This window comes from Mandrillus leucophaeus, unplaced genomic scaffold (assembly GCF_000951045.1).
Source record: "Mandrillus leucophaeus isolate KB7577 unplaced genomic scaffold, Mleu.le_1.0 Scaffold71, whole genome shotgun sequence".
Classification (NCBI taxonomy): Eukaryota; Metazoa; Chordata; class Mammalia; order Primates; family Cercopithecidae; genus Mandrillus; species Mandrillus leucophaeus.
Window position 1 is genome coordinate 1,503,418 of NW_012107697.1, and position 16,539 is coordinate 1,519,956.

A 16,539-nucleotide genomic window follows, 5' to 3' on the forward strand; every position below is an offset into this window, starting at 1 on the left:
GAATGCATGGCCATTCTAAGCTGGGGTCTCATCCTGGAGAAGGGGCAGTAAGCCTGGCACAGGCAGAGTGGCAGGCACAGTCTTCCCCAATTCCATCAGTCTCCCCAACCCTATTCCCACACATAAGCACACATCTTACCACTAGTCCTGACCTGCCTCACCTGCCACTTTAAGTCTTGGAGGCTGCCCGCCCTGCCCCTCCCACCGCAACCAGGCTGCTTATCTGGGTCCTGGGGCAGGGGCGGAGGCACTGGCCCAGCCTCCCAGGTGCCGAGGCTCTGTTCCTTTTTTTTTTTTTTTTGCCATGGAACTGGGCAAGCAACAGGAGGGAAGCTGGGTAAGTGTATGAGAATGCCTCTCCAGCCTTCTCTCCACTTCCTGCGGTTTGGGTTCATGGCCAAACTGTAAGTGGTGAGAGACACTTGAGGAGATCTAGGGACCCTAGAGAGCCATGGGAGCCTCACAAGCCAGGCTTCAGGCCTATAGATAGGCCTGCAGGAGAAGGCGACAAAGACCAGGAATGCGATTGTATCATCCCTCCTTTACTTCCTAGGCCCCTGAGAGGTGACTGTATCTGGGTGGGTGTGTATGTGGAGAGGGGTGGATGAAGTGGTAGGGCCATGGGAGTACTCACTCATGGGCCTGGGCATTCAAGGACTGGTAGCAGCCCATCCTGCTGATAAACAGCCAAGGGCTGCCTGAAGGTAACTTGGAGGTGAGGTGGGGACAGAGGGCCATGTCCTTGGTTTACCTCTTCTCCATGTGTGTCTGTGGTTGGGTGTCTGGTCCCTGTGGGCTTGTGGGTCTGTTTTCCAGCCCTGTCTGTCTGCATACGTGCCCACCTGTCTGTATGCTAGACTGTGTTTATCTGTGAGTGTGCATTAGTGTGCATTTGTGCATGTCAGGGCTGGTGTCTTTGTACCTGCTTATTAATGCAAGTCCAGGGCACATATTGTGTCCTGGTGTGCCTGTGCATCAATGCTGGTGTGTCAGTGTGTGTCCTCATGTCTGTAGTTCTGTGTGTACCTGCGTTAGGACGAGCACCCGAGTTTATCTGTGTCTCATTGTGGTCTGTAGTCTACTTAACAGTATGTTTCCGTATGTGTTTGGTGTGTTCCTTTGTGTCCATGAGGAAGCCCTGTCCTGGGGTAGATTGAAAAAAGAAAGGAACAGGAAGACAGAAGGGGCTGCCCCAGAAGTGGGCAGGAAGAACCAGGCTGTTGTGCCATGTGGACAGGTGGCACAACAGCCTGGTTCTTCCTGCCCACTTCTGGGGCACCCTATTTCCCTCTGCCTCCCCCAGGTCTTGGAGTCAGGCATCTCCTGACTTGACACTGATGACCTAGCCACCTTGCTCTCCCTCCTGACAGGATACTGAACCTGGCGCTATCCCCACCAGGGCTCAGCTTCCTCCCCTTCATGTCCTGCTCTGTCCATCCTCCCCAGGAACGCCAGCGCCTGGAGACCATCCTGAACCTGTGTGCCGAATACAGCCGGGCTGATGGGGGATCTGAGGCCGGGGAGCTCCCCAGCATTGGGGAGGCCACCGTAGCATTGGCACTGGCAGGCCGGAGGCCCTCACGAGGCCTTGCAGGGGCCTCTGGGCGGAGCAGCGAGGAGCCTGGAATTGCCACCCAACGCCTGTGGGAGAGTATGGAGCGCTCAGATGAGGAAAATCTCAAGGAGGAGTGCAGCAGCACTGAGAGCACCCAGCAGGAGGTGAGATGGAGGGGTAGGCAAGACAAAGAGGCTGAGGTTGGACCTGCTGGGGGCAGAAGAGGCTAGTATATTGAATGCCAAGGTCCAGTGAGGAGAAGGATCAAGTTTGGGAAGAGATTCGAGAGCAGAGGTGCAGAAATGAGACAAGGAAGAGAAGGGAGGTGTTGATGAGCTTCCCAAGCTATAAATATGCTTTATGACCTGCCTTTCCATGGGGCTCCACCCAGGCCTGGCACTCAGTGGTAAATCTTTATTATCTTCAGCAGAGCCCTTATTGCTCCCCTCAAAGGTAGGGGTGGGGGGGCAGGGAATTAGCCTCCTGTCTCAGTCCAGCTATTCCTCAGCAAGTGCGTGGAGGAACAGGTGATCCATTTTCTTGGTCTGACTCCAAAAGGCTCTAGGCTTCCTCAGTTGATAGCTTCCCTCCCCTCCAGCATGAAGACACACCTAGCACCAAGCTCCAGGGAGAGGTGCTAGCCCTGGAAGAGGAGCGGGCTCAGGTGCTGGGGCGCGTGGAGCAGCTCAAGGTCCGTGTGAAGGAGCTAGAGCAGCAGCTGCAGGAGTCAGCCCGAGAGGTGAGCCATGAAGGCCCTAGCTATACTCTTCCCTAGGCCAACTGAAGGCCCCAGAGAGGGGCCACAGTCATCTGCTTTGATGGGGACCCTGGTGTCTGCCCCCAGGCCGAAATGGAGCGAGCACTGCTGCAGGGAGAGAGGGAGGCAGAGCGGGCACTGCTGCAGAAGGAGCAGAAGGCAGTGGATCAACTGCAGGAGAAGCTGGTGGCCTTGGAGACAGGCATCCAGAAGGAGAGGGACAAGGTAACCCACACCTGGCCCGGCTTAGTGCTGGGTACCAGTGGCCTGGGAGAGGAGAAACGTCTTCTCTGGGGCCCTGCACCCCTCACCTCATCATCCATTCTGCAGTACAAGTGGTCTCTGTGGCCTTCCAGGGACAGGGTGACTTGTCCTCCTCTGTGGAAGGTACCAGCTTGGAGGGCACTGCCAGGGGCTGGGCTGGTGTCTGGGGTCTCCTCTGTTTGGGTCTGTGTGCTACCTCTGGGTGCCTGCCATCCTAGGCCCTTTAAGGCCCTTCTAGGAAGTGCCAAAGCCCCTTCTTGGGCAGTGAGCACAGCCCGAGGGACTGACACTGGGGAGTGATTCAAGTTTGGGTCCCACCATCTGGAGAACATCTCCCTGCAAGCATGCCACAAGTGCTTACATTGTGATCTTTGGGAGATGACCCTCGGGCCTCTGCTTCCCTTGAGCCTTCAGGATCTGCAGCCTCCTGTCCCAGGTGACCTTAGCTCCTGCCCCTGCCCCTTTCAGATTTCGTGCCAGCCTGCAGGGGCCACTCCCGGATGGCCAACACCGTGCCAAAAGCTCTGAAGTGGAGAGGGGTCATCTATTTCTGGATCTGACAGTATTTTTCCAATAATTTAATTTTCCTTCTGGATTTTTTGAGTTTCTTCCTCTTGCCCTCAATTTTGAGGATCTTAAAAATTCTTTGACCCGTTGGGTTTTTTTTTGTTTTTTTTGGAGCTTTGGCTCTGGCCCCCAAAACCACACTCCCAAATTCTGTGCCAAATTAACTTCATGCTTGCCAACTAGGCCTACACTAACGCCCCTTCTAATCACTGACCTGGGCTTTCCGCATGCCCCTAACTGCCAGTGCCACCCAGGTAGGGCTGAGCCATGCCCGCTTTTGCACTAACTCAATGGGTGCCTCCGTGCCCCTGGCCTCTCCCCTCTAATGCTGCCTCCTTCTTTTCTTGGTGTGGGACCCCAGAGTTTTGATATGAAAGGAATTGGCAGGAGGACTGGTAGCTCAACTTTACTCAAGGGGGCATTGGCAGGAGGGGTATAAGGGTGGGGGAAATGCTTGGCTGTGGAGCTGCTCAGACTGAAGTTCTTCCCATTGGAAAGCCTAGGCTGCTGTCTTAGGCTACTGTCTGAGGACAGCATGAGATAACTCAAGGAAACTTCCTGGCAGCTTCCTGTACAGCAGACCAGGCTGTCTTCCACCTATTCCCTTGCCTGCCTTCTGGAGCCAAGGAGCAAGGAGGCCCAGTTGTGGGCATGGTCCTGGAGGGCTTGAACAGGACTTCTCTGCCAACACAGTGGCTACCCTTCCTAGCTTTCCCCTGGGGCTTCCTAAATTCAGATACCCATCAGAGGTTGGTAATGGGTAGCCCCTACTCTTGCCCTCACCCCGAGCCACCTATAACACAGGGTATTTTACAGCCTGAGTCCAAGGCTGAGGAAGCACCTAAACCTCAGCAACTGGCCTGATCAGGTCCTCCTCTCTGGGGATGGGTAGATGAGTTGGGTAGAGGGGTGGGAGTGACTGGGTTCAGCACAGGGCCTCACTCCCAGGGATAAAGCTCAGCATTTCAGAAGGAACCTGCCTAATCTCGTTTCCCGCTGACCTGGAGTGTTTTGGAGGCCTGGATTTCACTTTCTCTGTGGGGAAGAAAGAAGTTATTTGAGGCTGTGGTAGTGACGGTGGTGGTGGTGATGGTGGTAGTGATGGCAGTGGTGTGGAGGGTTCACTCGGCTTCCCTCCCCTGCCCCCAGCCCATGGCTCCACTCTGACTTTGGAATCAGTAATCACAGTTTCTCCTCTGCCTGTCCTTTGAGGGGTGACTCACCAAACCCTCCCCTCATCCCCCTTCCCGCCCTCAGAGGTGTCATCTCACCCCAGACAGAACAGTCCACCCCCTCTGTACCCACTCCTGGGACTCTTACTACCATGACAACGGCCGGAACTAATTGCAACCCTTATCCCTGAAGTTCAGCCTGCAGGGCCAACACCCCACCCTGACCCTGGGTAGGAGGGGAGGGAGGCCAAGGGTGTTGGGCTGGGGTCCCCTCTGCCACACTGCTTTAACATCCTCAGCTCCTGATTCACGCCCAACCCTGGATTTAACCTTCACCATCACTTTTTACCCTGGGTTAAATTTTGGTCTCTGGGCTGTGGTAGAAGGGGAGGGATGAGAACTGGAGGCTCCGATTCTGTGATGCGGAACCAGCCTTGACTGGTTTGGAGAGAAAACAGAGGGCCTTTTCTCAGGACCTACCCAACAATTTCAGTTTAAGGGACCCCAGGAGACCAAAATCTGTGCCCTGCCCCCACACCTCTGCCTGTGTTACCCCACCCCCTGCACCTCTGACTGCTGTGTTACCCTCCAGCTGCTGGCCTCGGGCCCTCTGCCTCTTCACCTCTTTCCCTCCTCACTTTCCCTTTCTACTCTTTTCTTCTCCTCACCTGGTTATTCTCCTCTTTGATTCCAGCCTTTTTTCTTCTCTCAACCCCCATTGCCGACCCCCATTCTGTCCCGCCCTGGCCTCCCTCCCGCGCTCCCCTCCCGCCGCTGCCGGGCCGGAGTTGAGGAGTGTGTGTTCTGTTTCTCCCCTGTGCCCCGCCCTCTCCCTTGCCCTCCCGCCGACCAGGAGAGGGCGGAGCTGGCCGCGGGACGGAGGCACCTGGAGGCCCGCCAGGCGCTCTACGCCGAGCTCCAGACGCAGCTCGATAACTGCCCCGAGTCAGTGCGGGAACAGTTACAGGAGCAGCTGAGAAGGGTCAGTTCCACCGCCCCCCGTCCCCCGGCCCCCGCGGGCCACGCCCCAGAAGGAAGAGAGGAGAGCGGTGGGACGGGACCACCTGGCCCCTGCAGTACCTGCCGGACACCAGGGTCGGTGCTGTGGCTTGGAGGGAACCGGGAAGGTTGGGGGGTCAGCGCTCCAGGCCATGATGCCCGCGAAAGGGCAAGGCCAAGTACAGCGGGAGCTGGGTGAAGGCAGGTTTCCTACCCAATTTCCCCGGGTCCAGCCCCATACAACGCATGCCCCTGTGGCCTGGCCTTCCAGGTGCAGAGTGGCATTGCAAGCACCACCCAACCCCCTTTGTCACTGTCGTTGAAGGAGGCAGAGGCCCTGGAGACTGAGACAAAGCTCTTTGAGGACTTGGAGTTCCAGCAGTTGGAGCGGGAGAGCCGCGTGGAGGAGGAGCGTGAGCTGGCCGGTCAGGGGCTGCTCCGGAGCAAGGCTGAGCTGCTCCGCAGCATCACCAAGAGGAAGGTGTGCCCCACCCCGTTCCCTGCTGCGTGCTGTTGGAGGCCTGTGACCTGGGTTTGAATCCCAATGACTTCACAAAAGTTAACTTCCCCTGTTGTGCCTGGGTTTCCTCGTCTGTAAAATGAGAATTATAACAGGTTGTTATGAGAATTAAACAAGATGTAAAGACAGAATAAGATGTGATTGTAGTAAGCACTCGGTGAAGAATAGCTATTATTATTAAGCTGTGACTCCCCTCGGTCTTCCAGTGGAAAGTGGATTCTGCTCCTATTCAGAGCTTGGCACTGGCCTGTCAGGAAGGTGAAAGATGAAGGAGGGAGAGGTTTGCCCCGTGCGTGCAGAGCTCTTGTCTGGTGGAAGTGCTGGGACACACAGAAAGATTTGAGATCTGGATATTAGAGCCAGCTAGGGGCCCTAGAAAGGGCATTCATTTGGGTTCCAGCCATGGCTCCGTCCTGCCTTGGCCGAGCTGTAAAACAAGGGTTATTGCGTATTGTGGCCTGGTTGGCTCTGACACGCTAGCTACTGTGACTGTCTGCTCCTGATCTCAGCCAGACCGCAGGATGGTGGCGCAGGTGCCTGTGTGTGAGGGTGGGGAGTAAAGCTGGGAGGAGGTATGTGTTAGTAAGGGTTGGGAAGAGGTGAGAGAGGGACTGGAGAGGATGGCTCAAGCAGTTTCCACCATTATGGCTGAAGCTTGTGGCCAGGCACATGCACACATGCATGTACATTATGCCTGACTGGAGTTAGTGTGGAGGAAGTGAGCATGGTGAGATTGGGGAGGGGTGTCTAAAATTGGCGACTTAGAAGATTTGCTGGCTAGCCTGGGGTTGGTGGTAAGTGGGGAGCTGCTGGACTTTCCTTGAGTCCAGATCCCATGCTTCTCTCCCTGAGCTGCTGTCTTACAAATGCACTGACTGATGAATGGAAGGAAGAAAATTGACACACCTAAGCACATGAGTGTGTGTCAGGCACCTTGCTGGGAGCCTTCCTTGGATTACCTCATGCTGTCCTTAGGATGGTATCACAAGAGAAGTGCTATTATCCCCATTTTATAGACAAGGAAACTAGGAGTAGGAGAAGCTACACATTTTGCCCAAAGCCTCCCATAATATAAGCTTCAGAGTCAGAATTGGAACGCAGGCCTGTTGGCCCAAATCCCATGTTCCTTCTACTGTACTGCACTGAGGGTAGGGGTGGGCACTTCTCTAGCCTCTTCCTCCTTCTTCCTGGAGGTAGGGAGCTGTAGATCAGCTAATCTCATCCCTTTGGGATTCTGGTGAGTATAAGCTCCAGGAAGTTTGGGAGGGCTTGGCAGTAGTGGATTCCTCTTCCCACACCCACTCTGGCTCCTGGGAAACCGGAGCTCAACCCCTGGGACCTGGGGTATCACATTCTTCCCCATGCTTCTCCTTAGGAACCTTATCCAGCTTTCATTCTCAGACCCTAGTGTCCCACCCTAGGCTCTGTCTACCCTGGTGCCCTGTGCTCCCCTGCCCTTTCCACTCTGATTCAGAGTGGCTCAGAGTACTGGCCTGGGAGTTCAATAGATGATTCTAGTCCTTGCTCTACCACTTAGCTGGCTAAGAGATCTTAGCTTCTAAATATGTTGGTGTTCTCACCTATAAAATGGATATAAATGCAGCTGCCTCATAAGGGAGCTTATTAAATGACATAACAAATGCAAAACATTTAGCAGAGTTCCTGGCTGCTAATGGGTTCTTAGTAGATGGCGGCTCTTGCAGTGAGGATTACTGCCTAGCCTACTTTGTTGTTGTTGTTGATTTTGAGACAGAGTCTCGCTGTTGTCACCCAGGCCAGAGTGCAATGGTATGATCTCAGCTTACTGCAACCTCCACCTCCCAGGTTCAAGCGATTCTCCTGCCTCAGCCTCTCAAGTAGCCAGGATTACAGGTGCCCCCCACCACACCTGGCTAATTTTTGTATTTTTGGTAGAGATGGGATTTCACCATGTTGGCCAGGCTGGTCTCAAACTCCTAACCTCAGGTGATCCAGCCTCCTCAGCCTCCCAAAGTGCTAAGATGACAGGCGTGAGCCACCACACCCGACCAGCCTACTTTGGTCTTCTTTTGGACTGACCCCAGATTTAGGACATCATCCTTCTTTAACTCTTCCTTTCCCATGATTTGCTCCTAAGGGTGGTGGTTTAAGGCTGCCTTCTTCAAGAAGCCCTCCTGGGATTAACCCAGCCCATTTTTCCTATCCCTCATCCTTCCCCCTTATTTTCATTTCCTTTTAGCACATGATTGTTGAGCCAGGTACTGTTCTAAGAGCCCTATTGAGGGTATAAAGACAGAGAAGACAATGTGGATCTTATGTTTGGGGCAGGGTGGTGGTAGTGGTAACAGATATATTCACAAATAACAATAATAGAGGCAGATGGTGATACAGAAGAATGTGAGCACAGAGGAAGGAGCAAAGAAATTGAGTGGCAATCAAGGGAGGCTTTGGAGAGGAGGTAGCATTTGGTCTAATCTTAGATGATAAGTAAGCTCTTGATAGGTAGAGAAGATTGGGACAGCTCTTCTGGCCTAAGGAAGTGACATAAGAAAGGCCTGAGAGTTTACAGCTACACAGCTGAGTGTACAGTGTGACTGAGCTGAGAGGACATGGAGGCGGTAGGAGGGAGGGGAGCTGCAAAGGGTTTGGGAGCCCCGAATGCCTGGTAAGGAGTCTGTGCTTTATTCTGTGTGTAATGAGGAGCCACTGAAAGATTTTGAGGAGAGGCATGATCTGACCTTATTTGTGGATTTTTAAAAAATTATTCAAGTAATATTCCTTTTTAGAAAGTAATTTTTCTTTTTAGAAAGATTAGAAAATTCAGATAAGCAAACAAACCTCAAAGTCATCTTAGGAAGACATTTGTGACAGTGTGGAGTGAATCAGGAAGTTGAGAGAGTGGAAGCAGAGGCTGGTGAGAAGGTCCAGACCAGGGAAGCAGAGAGCCTGGATTTGAGTGGTGGCAAGTGGGGTTGGGACAGGGAGAATGAGGCAGATGGAGTGTCTCTAGGCTTTGGGACCCATTGGTTGTGGGGTAAGGGAAGGGAGGTTAGAGGATCTGAGTGGTGTGCCTAATGGCACAGGGGTCGTTGGTCTAGGGAGGGAGGAAGGCCTGAGGGAAGGAGCCCACATGGCAGCCTGTGTTTTCTTAGGGTGAGTTGAGGCCAAGCAGAAGAGCTGGTTGATCCCCTTCACCTGAGCCTTGAGTCTCTGGGCAGGAGAGCCAGCTAGTTCTCACCTTGAGCTCAGCCCTGTCTCCCCAGGGCCTGATCAACCACCCCATCTCCTTTAGGAGCGCCTGGCCGTCCTGGACAGTCAGGCTGGGCAGATCCGGGCTCAGGCCGTGCAAGAGTCAGAACGCCTGGCCCGGGACAAGAATGCCTCCTTACAGCTGCTGCAAAAGGTAGGGTCCCTCAGGTTGGGCTGGGGGATTTTGAGTAGGGTAAATGGGAGGGGAGTGCAGAAGGGCTGGGGTGCAAACGTGCTGGGGTGGAGCACAGGGCTTCTGTCACACAATCTCCTGGCTCCCACTCCTCTTTGACTCTCTGCCATTCTGGGCTTGCAGGAGAAGGAGAAACTGACTGTGCTGGAAAGGAGATACCACTCACTCACGGGGGGCAGGCCTTTCCCGAAGACTACATCGACCCTCAAAGAGGTATCATGATTGGGTTAGCCCCAGCTTCAGGCCCAGGGGGTGTCCTGGGAGGCTCTGAGTAACACACAGCACTTTCACCCCAGTGGCTGAGGTTGTATGGGGGCATCTCCCTGAATGGGAGAGATTTGAGGAGGAATGGCCCCAAGCTCTGGGATTTGATCTTCCATGGCCACCAGCTGCCTCTGTTTAGTTGCCTTTGGAGTTCCCAGGAGCCCACTGATTTCCCTGTTTTTGGTGGCTGAATATATGTAGGGGGACTCAGGGGCCTGGGTTGGGTGGGTAGACAGCTCAGAGGCTTAGTAGGGGCTGGGCTGGATGGACTCACCTTGAAGGGGAGCATGTGGATATAGGAGTGCTGATCCTGGGGCTCCTGGGCTTCAGTCCTGAGTTAGGCGTTTGTCTCAGAAGAGGATATTGAGGCCCCTTAAGTGGTTCTTCCCAAGTCTGTATGTCTGGTGTGTGAGTTCCAAATAGAACATATCTGGTTTACCAACTTCGTTCCCTCCCTCCCTGCCTCACTACACAAATAATTTAGGCCTGGGGTGGGGAACTGGGCCAAGTGTGAGGGATGCAGCCCCTCACCATGTCCCCTTTCTGTAGGCGGAGCTGCTCATCTCCGAGTCCTCAGAGATGGGGCTGGGGACTAAGGCTCTGGGCCTTTTCCCAGGGTCTTCTCAGGCTGGGGCCTCCTCTGTCTCTTTAACCCCACCTGCTTCCACTCTTCTCTGCCCCAAAGCACAAGAGGTAATCACAGCTAACTGCGTGCTCTGCTTTGCCCACTGCCTGCCTGCCTGCCCGCTGAGCCCCTGCCTACAGCTCCTCCCAGGGCTTAGCTGAAGGGCATGTGGTGATAGTTTCTTGGCTGGCCAGAGTTTGGGAGAGTGTGTGAGTGTGCCATGCCGCCATTCCATGGAGTGCCTGGGCAACCCATTGAATTGCATATTAATTTGCCTATATTCTGCTTGCCATTCATCAGTTCTCACAACATGCTGGACCCTCTGGCTCATTTTTCTTTTCCATGACCCCAGAGGACAACCTGGTTCTAGAGCTAGGCCTGGGTGGGCCTTGGGTAGGGCAGGCTTATGATCCTGCGCTTTGATTCAGCATGCATTGTGGAAGTCTACCATGCTCCCAGCACCCAGATAAGCTCAGTTTCTAAGGACAGGTGATGAATACGACAGTCCCTGTTCTGCCAACCCACAGTTGAATGTGTTGGCATCTTTCCAAGGACTCACCTTGGGCAGTAGGCCCATTTTTCTGCTAGGCTTTTAGCTGTTCCTTGCTAAGGCCTCTTTCTCACAGCCCATCTTGCTCAGGCCCTGGTGATGTCTCTACCTTTCCCCACCTGTTTCTAGCTCCTGCCCGGGCTGATGGGGTGTGAGGGGACCCTGGGGAATGGTGTGACTGGTGCCCAATGCTGCATGTGTGTGCTCCACTGGGGACTGCCAGGTTGTTGGGGATGGGGGTTCTCTGGGAGCTGGGTTCTGATCCTCAGTGTACTCTTAGAAGGCCTTCTGTGGGCTTTTTTGCCTGTCCCCAGCCCAGGGTGAATTCAGGTATGGGCCTTCAGGGTCTGCTTGGGGCAGGACTGGATGCCAAGGTGGCTCCAAGAGTGGAGGGGCAGGAGGAGCCTTCAGACTGTTGGTTCTGCTGCCCTTTTCTGGTCTCTGTCACTCCTTGCAGCCATCTATGGGCATAGCAGGCACCCTACCCCTGCCTTGGAGTTTGTATTGACCTGGAGTGATGGCCCTGTGGCCTGCATGGAGTTTGGGGTGTTGGGCACCTTGTTGAACCCTGTTAACCCCTTTCTTTGCCCACCCCTACCCCTTCCACTGGGCACCCCAGGAATATGTGACCCTGGCAGAAGTTTTCCAGCTGTGTTCCCGCTTGGACCCCTATGCTTCTGCCACCCCCCTCAGTGTGCTCGCCCAGCCCCTGCCTGACAGTGAGGTACCAGCCACTGAGGGTGCCCACCAATGCCCAAGGACCTCTTTATGGATGGCCTAGATTCCCCCTTGGGCCTGGGTGGAGCTGGGGGGACAGAAGGATCTGTGTTCGACAGAGAGGGAGAAGGGCAGCCTGTATAAGGGGAGGTTGGGAGTGGTTTCTTTTCTTCCCTGGGGCCTTGGGAGCTTTCTTCAGCTCCTGTGGCCTGGGAAGGGGCAGGCCTTCTGCTCTAGGATGAGGGCATCGAGTTGAGAGGACTCTGGTTTTCCTAGGCTGCAGGCTCTGTACTTCCTGTCCTTTCCCTCTCTTCCCCTGTGGGTAGGGCCATCTTATGTATTCTAGCTCCATTAACCTCTTATATTCCCTCCTGCATCTGGCCTTGCCCCAAGTACGTGATGCTTGAGCAGCTAAAGGTGATGCGGGACACCTCGCCCATGCCCCCAGCCCCTGTGCCAGGCCTTTCTCCCTGGGCCTCCGCCTCCCGGGACCTGGTTCCCACCACCTGCCTTCCTCCCATGCTGCCCTCCTCCTCGTTTGCTTCCATCACGCCTTCACCCAAGGTTGGTGGTCTGTGAGTTCTTGCTACCCCCACCCAGGACTGGTGTGCTCCGTGTGTGTTTTGCTCCTGCTCACCTGGCCTCCTGGCTCTGGGCCAGCCCAAGGGGAGTGCCCAGTGCCTGCAGGCTCTGTCTGGTGGCTGGTTTCATGGCTGGTGTAGCACATGTCTGTGGTCTGGAAGTTGTACCCTGACTGTTTCTCTTTGCCCTTAGTACATTCAGGGCAACTGTTGTCTCACTGTTTTTCTCTTCTTTTTCTTGATGCTCTCCTTTCTCCCTTCCTTCCTCCCCTTCTTCCTTCACCTTCCTGTCCATTTCCCTGATATGGCCTTCCTTTAACCTTTCCCCTCCTTCTTCCTCTTCTTTCTTCTTTCTCCCTTCTCCTGCCTTTTCCTTTCCCTTTATTTCCTGGCCTTTCCTCTCCATCCTTCCCCTCCTGTCCCCTTTTCCCCTCCCCATTCCCACCTTCAGATGGAGAAGCTGCTGCTCCCTGCTGTAGACTTAGAGCAGTGGTACCAGGAGCTGATGGCCGGGCTGGGGACTGGCCCCACTGCAGCCTCCCCTCACTCTTCTCCCCCGCCTCTGCCCGCCAAAGCTTCCCGTCAGCTGCAGGTAACCCCTCCTTCACTGCCCATCCTCCCCAGCCTTTGCACCTGTCCACTCTGATACCTCCTGCCAATCCATCAGCCACACAGTACCACCTTGAGTGGAGGTGTCAGCCCAGTCAGGGCAATGAGGGCACCTCTGGGCCCTGAGAAAGTCACTCCTTGGGCAGCTATCCTAGCATTTGGGCAACCAGAGGGCCAGCCTCCATAGTCTAAAACTGTCTGATTGAGTGTCTGGTGGAAGGGGATTCTGGAGCTGTGGTCAGGTTGGGATCTGTTCAGTGCCCTGTGCTGAGCTAGGCTGTGGGTCTGGCCTATGCTTGGCAGCTCCCAACACCCAGAGCTTCTCACCCAGTCTGGGGGCCTGACAGGCTCTTGGGCCTGTGGCAACTGGAACTAGTGTGTCCTGGGAGAACTGCTGTTCTCCTGGTTTCTCTGCTTGTTCTCCTGGTTTCTCCAGCAGTGACACTTGGAAGCAGAAAACAAGGGGCAAAGACTCTGAAGTGAGAGCCCAAGCCTCCTCAGAGTTGCCATGGAGGGCGTGGGCCTACCTGAACCTGCAGCAAGCAACTGACCATGGGGTGGGAAAGGGAGCTGGGCTAGTCTTCTCCTTAGGTTTCCTCCACTGACCTGCTGCAGTGCCTGACATTGACCATTTAAGATCATCCGTTGAGTGAAGGCACTGCATCTGTAAGACTGTGACCTCAGCTAAAATTTCATGTTTCCTTGGGGAGGAGTTTGATCATATAAGACTTCTACTGTGTACCCAGCTGGTTAGAGACTTTAACATGTTTTGATTCTCTTAATCATCACCATAGGCCTTTGAGGTAGATGAAGTTAACTCATTTTATAGGTGAAACACTGGAGCATGGAGAAGATAAGTAATCTTTCCAAGGCCACACAGCTAAGAAGTAGCAGAGCTTATGCCAAGTCAGGGTTTGTGACGCTAAGGGCCATATTTACCACATGCTAGTGCTGTAGGGGAGCTTGGCCATTATTTAGTCTAGTCCTACCCTCTTCTTTTGCAGAGAAGGAAGCCAAGGCCCAGAGTAGGGAGGTGTGTGACCGAGCTAGGACCAGAGGGAACCCAGTTTCTAGTTGGTCTCCTGCACAACCCTGCCTGACTGACATTAAATCCTTGCATGGGTCTGTTTACAGGTCTTTTCTTAGACCCAGGGTTGGGCTAGGGATTGGCCCAGGGAGGAACAGCATGGAAAGGAGAATTGGCAGCTGCCAATAGCATCTGGCCATTGGGCTGGCTCAGGAGGCTTGCTGTCAGAACCAGAAGGCCTGAGGCCTAGTGCCAGAGTAATACGTCAGATCACAGCCAGACTAGGTGACATGGGGGAGGTGGCCAATGGGGGAGCCAGAAGTCACTGGGCACTATCTTTTCTTTCCAGGTTTACCGCTCCAAGATGGATGGCGAGGCCACTAGCCCCCTTCCCCGGACCCGCAGCGGCCCCCTCCCCTCCTCCTCTGGCTCTTCCTCCTCCTCCTCCCAGCTCAGCGTGGCTACCCTGGGGCGTAGCCCCTCCCCAAAGGTCTGAGGACAGTGGGTGGGGCTGCACATGTGGCAGGGGATGGAGACTGCCATGCTGGGGAGAGGCCAAGACCACCCATAAAAGCCTTGGGAATGGGGGTGAGGGCCTTCTGAGCCCAGGTCCAAACTCTCCATTCCTCTGCAGAGCGCTCTACTCACCCAGAATGGCACGGGCAGCCTTCCTCGCAACCTGGCAGCCACGCTGCAGGACATCGAGACCAAGCGCCAGCTAGCTCTGCAACAGAAGGGTGAGTGACTGCCCCGCCAGCCCACCTGCTCTTCTGAGGGGACCCTGGATAGTTGCCATGCTTCCTCTATGTTCATACCTTTCACAGGATGTTTTTCCTTTCATTGGGATCTAGGCCAGAGCAGAAAGGATTTAGAGGAGTGGGTACCTAAAGAAGAGCTTCCTGGATATTTATCTAAAGCCTTCAGGGCCGGAGACTAAGGGCCTAGGGGACTGTGACATCTTTCCTAGAGAGCCTAGCCAATAAGGGAACTGCTTGTTGACCTGAGTCGGGTTAGACATTGCCCTCTCTGGAGGCAGGGGATGGATTTGATTACTTCTAGAAATGGTTGCCTGAGATATTGGCTCTGGGGACCCAGGAGTCCTTGTTGCTTGTGTGCAATTTGGTTGTTTTGAAAGCCCATGTCTGTGCCTCTCTCTCCTCTTACCCGCTCTGTGTCTCTACCGTACCCTCTGCCCGGGGTCCCCCACGCCAGTCGAGTCGCTTCCCGCCGAGCCCCTCCCAACCGACGACCCAGCAGGTAGAACGTTGGTCACAGAGGGCATTGCTTTGGCCAGGCAGCCCCTGCCCTGGCATCAGCATGATGTGTCCTGCCCAGGTCCCCACTGCCTGCAGGCAGGGTCCCAGGCTGAGCTGGGTTGGGGTGTCTGCTGGCCTCACCCCTCCAGCTGGCCTCTCTTCTGCCCTCAGCTGTGCTCTACCGTGTCTCCCCTGCCTTCTTTCCCGCGTTTGTTGCTTTTGCTTCTGCATCGCAGGGGGGTCTGCATTGGCATTCTGGGTGCTCATGGGGTTTCCGCCATCTCTTCTTTCTTCCTTCTCCAGCAGGCAGGGTGGGTGCATGCATCCTGCCTAGACCTACTTAGGCCTTGGTTGTGAGCTGGAGCCAGCTGGCTGTCATGCTGTCCGGGCACTATTTGGGTAGGTTTGGTGTCCTATGTGGACTCAGGATGCGAAAGAGCACTGACCAGACTCTGCATCTGTGGCCGGTTGTGCAGGCGACTGAAGCATTGGCAGAGCAGCCAGGCCTGGAGCTGCAGGGGCCTTAGGGAAGCTGCGGGGAGAGGGGGCTGCTCTGTGTTAACCTCTCCCTGCTTGCCCCTCCTTCTGTGTGTGGTGCTGCCACTGGCCTGCTCCTTAGCTGGGTGGGGAGCCCACTGTGACTCCCATCTGTCTCTCCTGCAGGACAACAGGTGATTGAAGAGCAACGGCGGCGACTGGCTGAGCTGAAGCAGAAAGCGGCAGCTGAGGCACAGTGCCAGTGGGATGCCCTGCACGGGGCAGCCCCCTTCCCAGCGGGCCCCTCGGGCTTCCCCACTCTCATGCACCACTCTATCCTACACCACCTGCCTGCGGGGCGGGAGCGTGGGGAGGAGGGTGAGCACGCCTACGATACACTGAGTCTGGAGAGCTCTGACAGCATGGAGACCAGCATCTCCACTGGGGGCAACTCGGCCTGCTCCCCTGACAACATGTCCAGGTACCCCCCACGCCTGGGCCCACAGCCTCCTTCAGCCACCGCCTCAGCTCCTTGATGCACCTCCTCTTCCCCTTCTCTCCCCAGTGCGAGTGGTCTGGACATGGGGAAGATCGAGGAGATGGAGAAGATGCTGAAAGAGGCTCATGCAGAGAAGAACCGGCTCATGGAGTCGAGGGTGAGTCTGACCTGGATCAGGGAGGCAGAAGGCGATGGGGCACAGAGCTGCCTGTTGCCTGTCAAGGGCCTGTGCTCCACCTCAAGCCCTTCCAGCCATATTAGCCTTGCCACATTCCCTTGGGGTAGAAAATGTTTTAAAAGGTTGTATTCCTCAAACGGGTTTAGGGAACCTTGGTGAGATTACAACTTCATGGCTCTTAGGAACAGAGAAGGCAGCACAGTAACCATTCTCCAACCAATAATTTCTTGTATGGAAACTTCCAGTTTTTGCATGTTTACTTCTGTAGACTTTTTGGCAACTACAGGAATTTTGATTCCTGTCTACCTGCATGGCAGGCCATTCCTCTTGGGACTGGTTAGGAAAGGCAGGAACTGTGGGTGAAGTATAGACCAGAGGAGGAGGCAGATGTCCAAGTCAGAGTAGAGGTGTTGGCTGGGGAGCCTTGGGAGCAGAGAGGGCTGACAGCTCCTTCACATGGACATGGAGCTGGGATTCAGCAAAGAGGGACCCGTGGTTTAT

The 16,539-nt window shown here is 54.9% G+C and overlaps 1 protein-coding gene across 4 annotated transcripts in view; it reads left to right on the forward strand.

Annotated features, from left to right (window-relative positions):
* PHLDB1 (pleckstrin homology-like domain, family B, member 1) overlaps positions 1-16,539 on the forward strand; it is a 53,853-nt gene that overhangs the window by 24,102 nt on the left and 13,212 nt on the right. For 2 of the 4 annotated variants that reach the window (XM_011964895.1, XM_011964894.1), the window contains 11 exons: positions 1,447-1,719; positions 2,154-2,294; positions 2,400-2,537; positions 5,640-5,795; positions 9,106-9,216; positions 9,379-9,468; positions 12,444-12,584; positions 13,978-14,118; positions 14,263-14,365; positions 15,548-15,842; positions 15,927-16,017. In XM_011964895.1, the coding sequence (XP_011820285.1) occupies positions 1,447-1,719; positions 2,154-2,294; positions 2,400-2,537; positions 5,640-5,795; positions 9,106-9,216; positions 9,379-9,468; positions 12,444-12,584; positions 13,978-14,118; positions 14,263-14,365; positions 15,548-15,842; positions 15,927-16,017 (1,680 nt within the window). Of the gene's footprint in view, positions 1-1,446; positions 1,720-2,153; positions 2,295-2,399; positions 2,538-5,168; positions 5,298-5,639; positions 5,796-9,105; positions 9,217-9,378; positions 9,469-12,443; positions 12,585-13,977; positions 14,119-14,262; positions 14,366-15,547; positions 15,843-15,926; positions 16,018-16,539 lie in introns of all 4 variants that reach the window. The other 2 variants (XM_011964893.1, XM_011964896.1) reach the window with 2 other exon arrangements.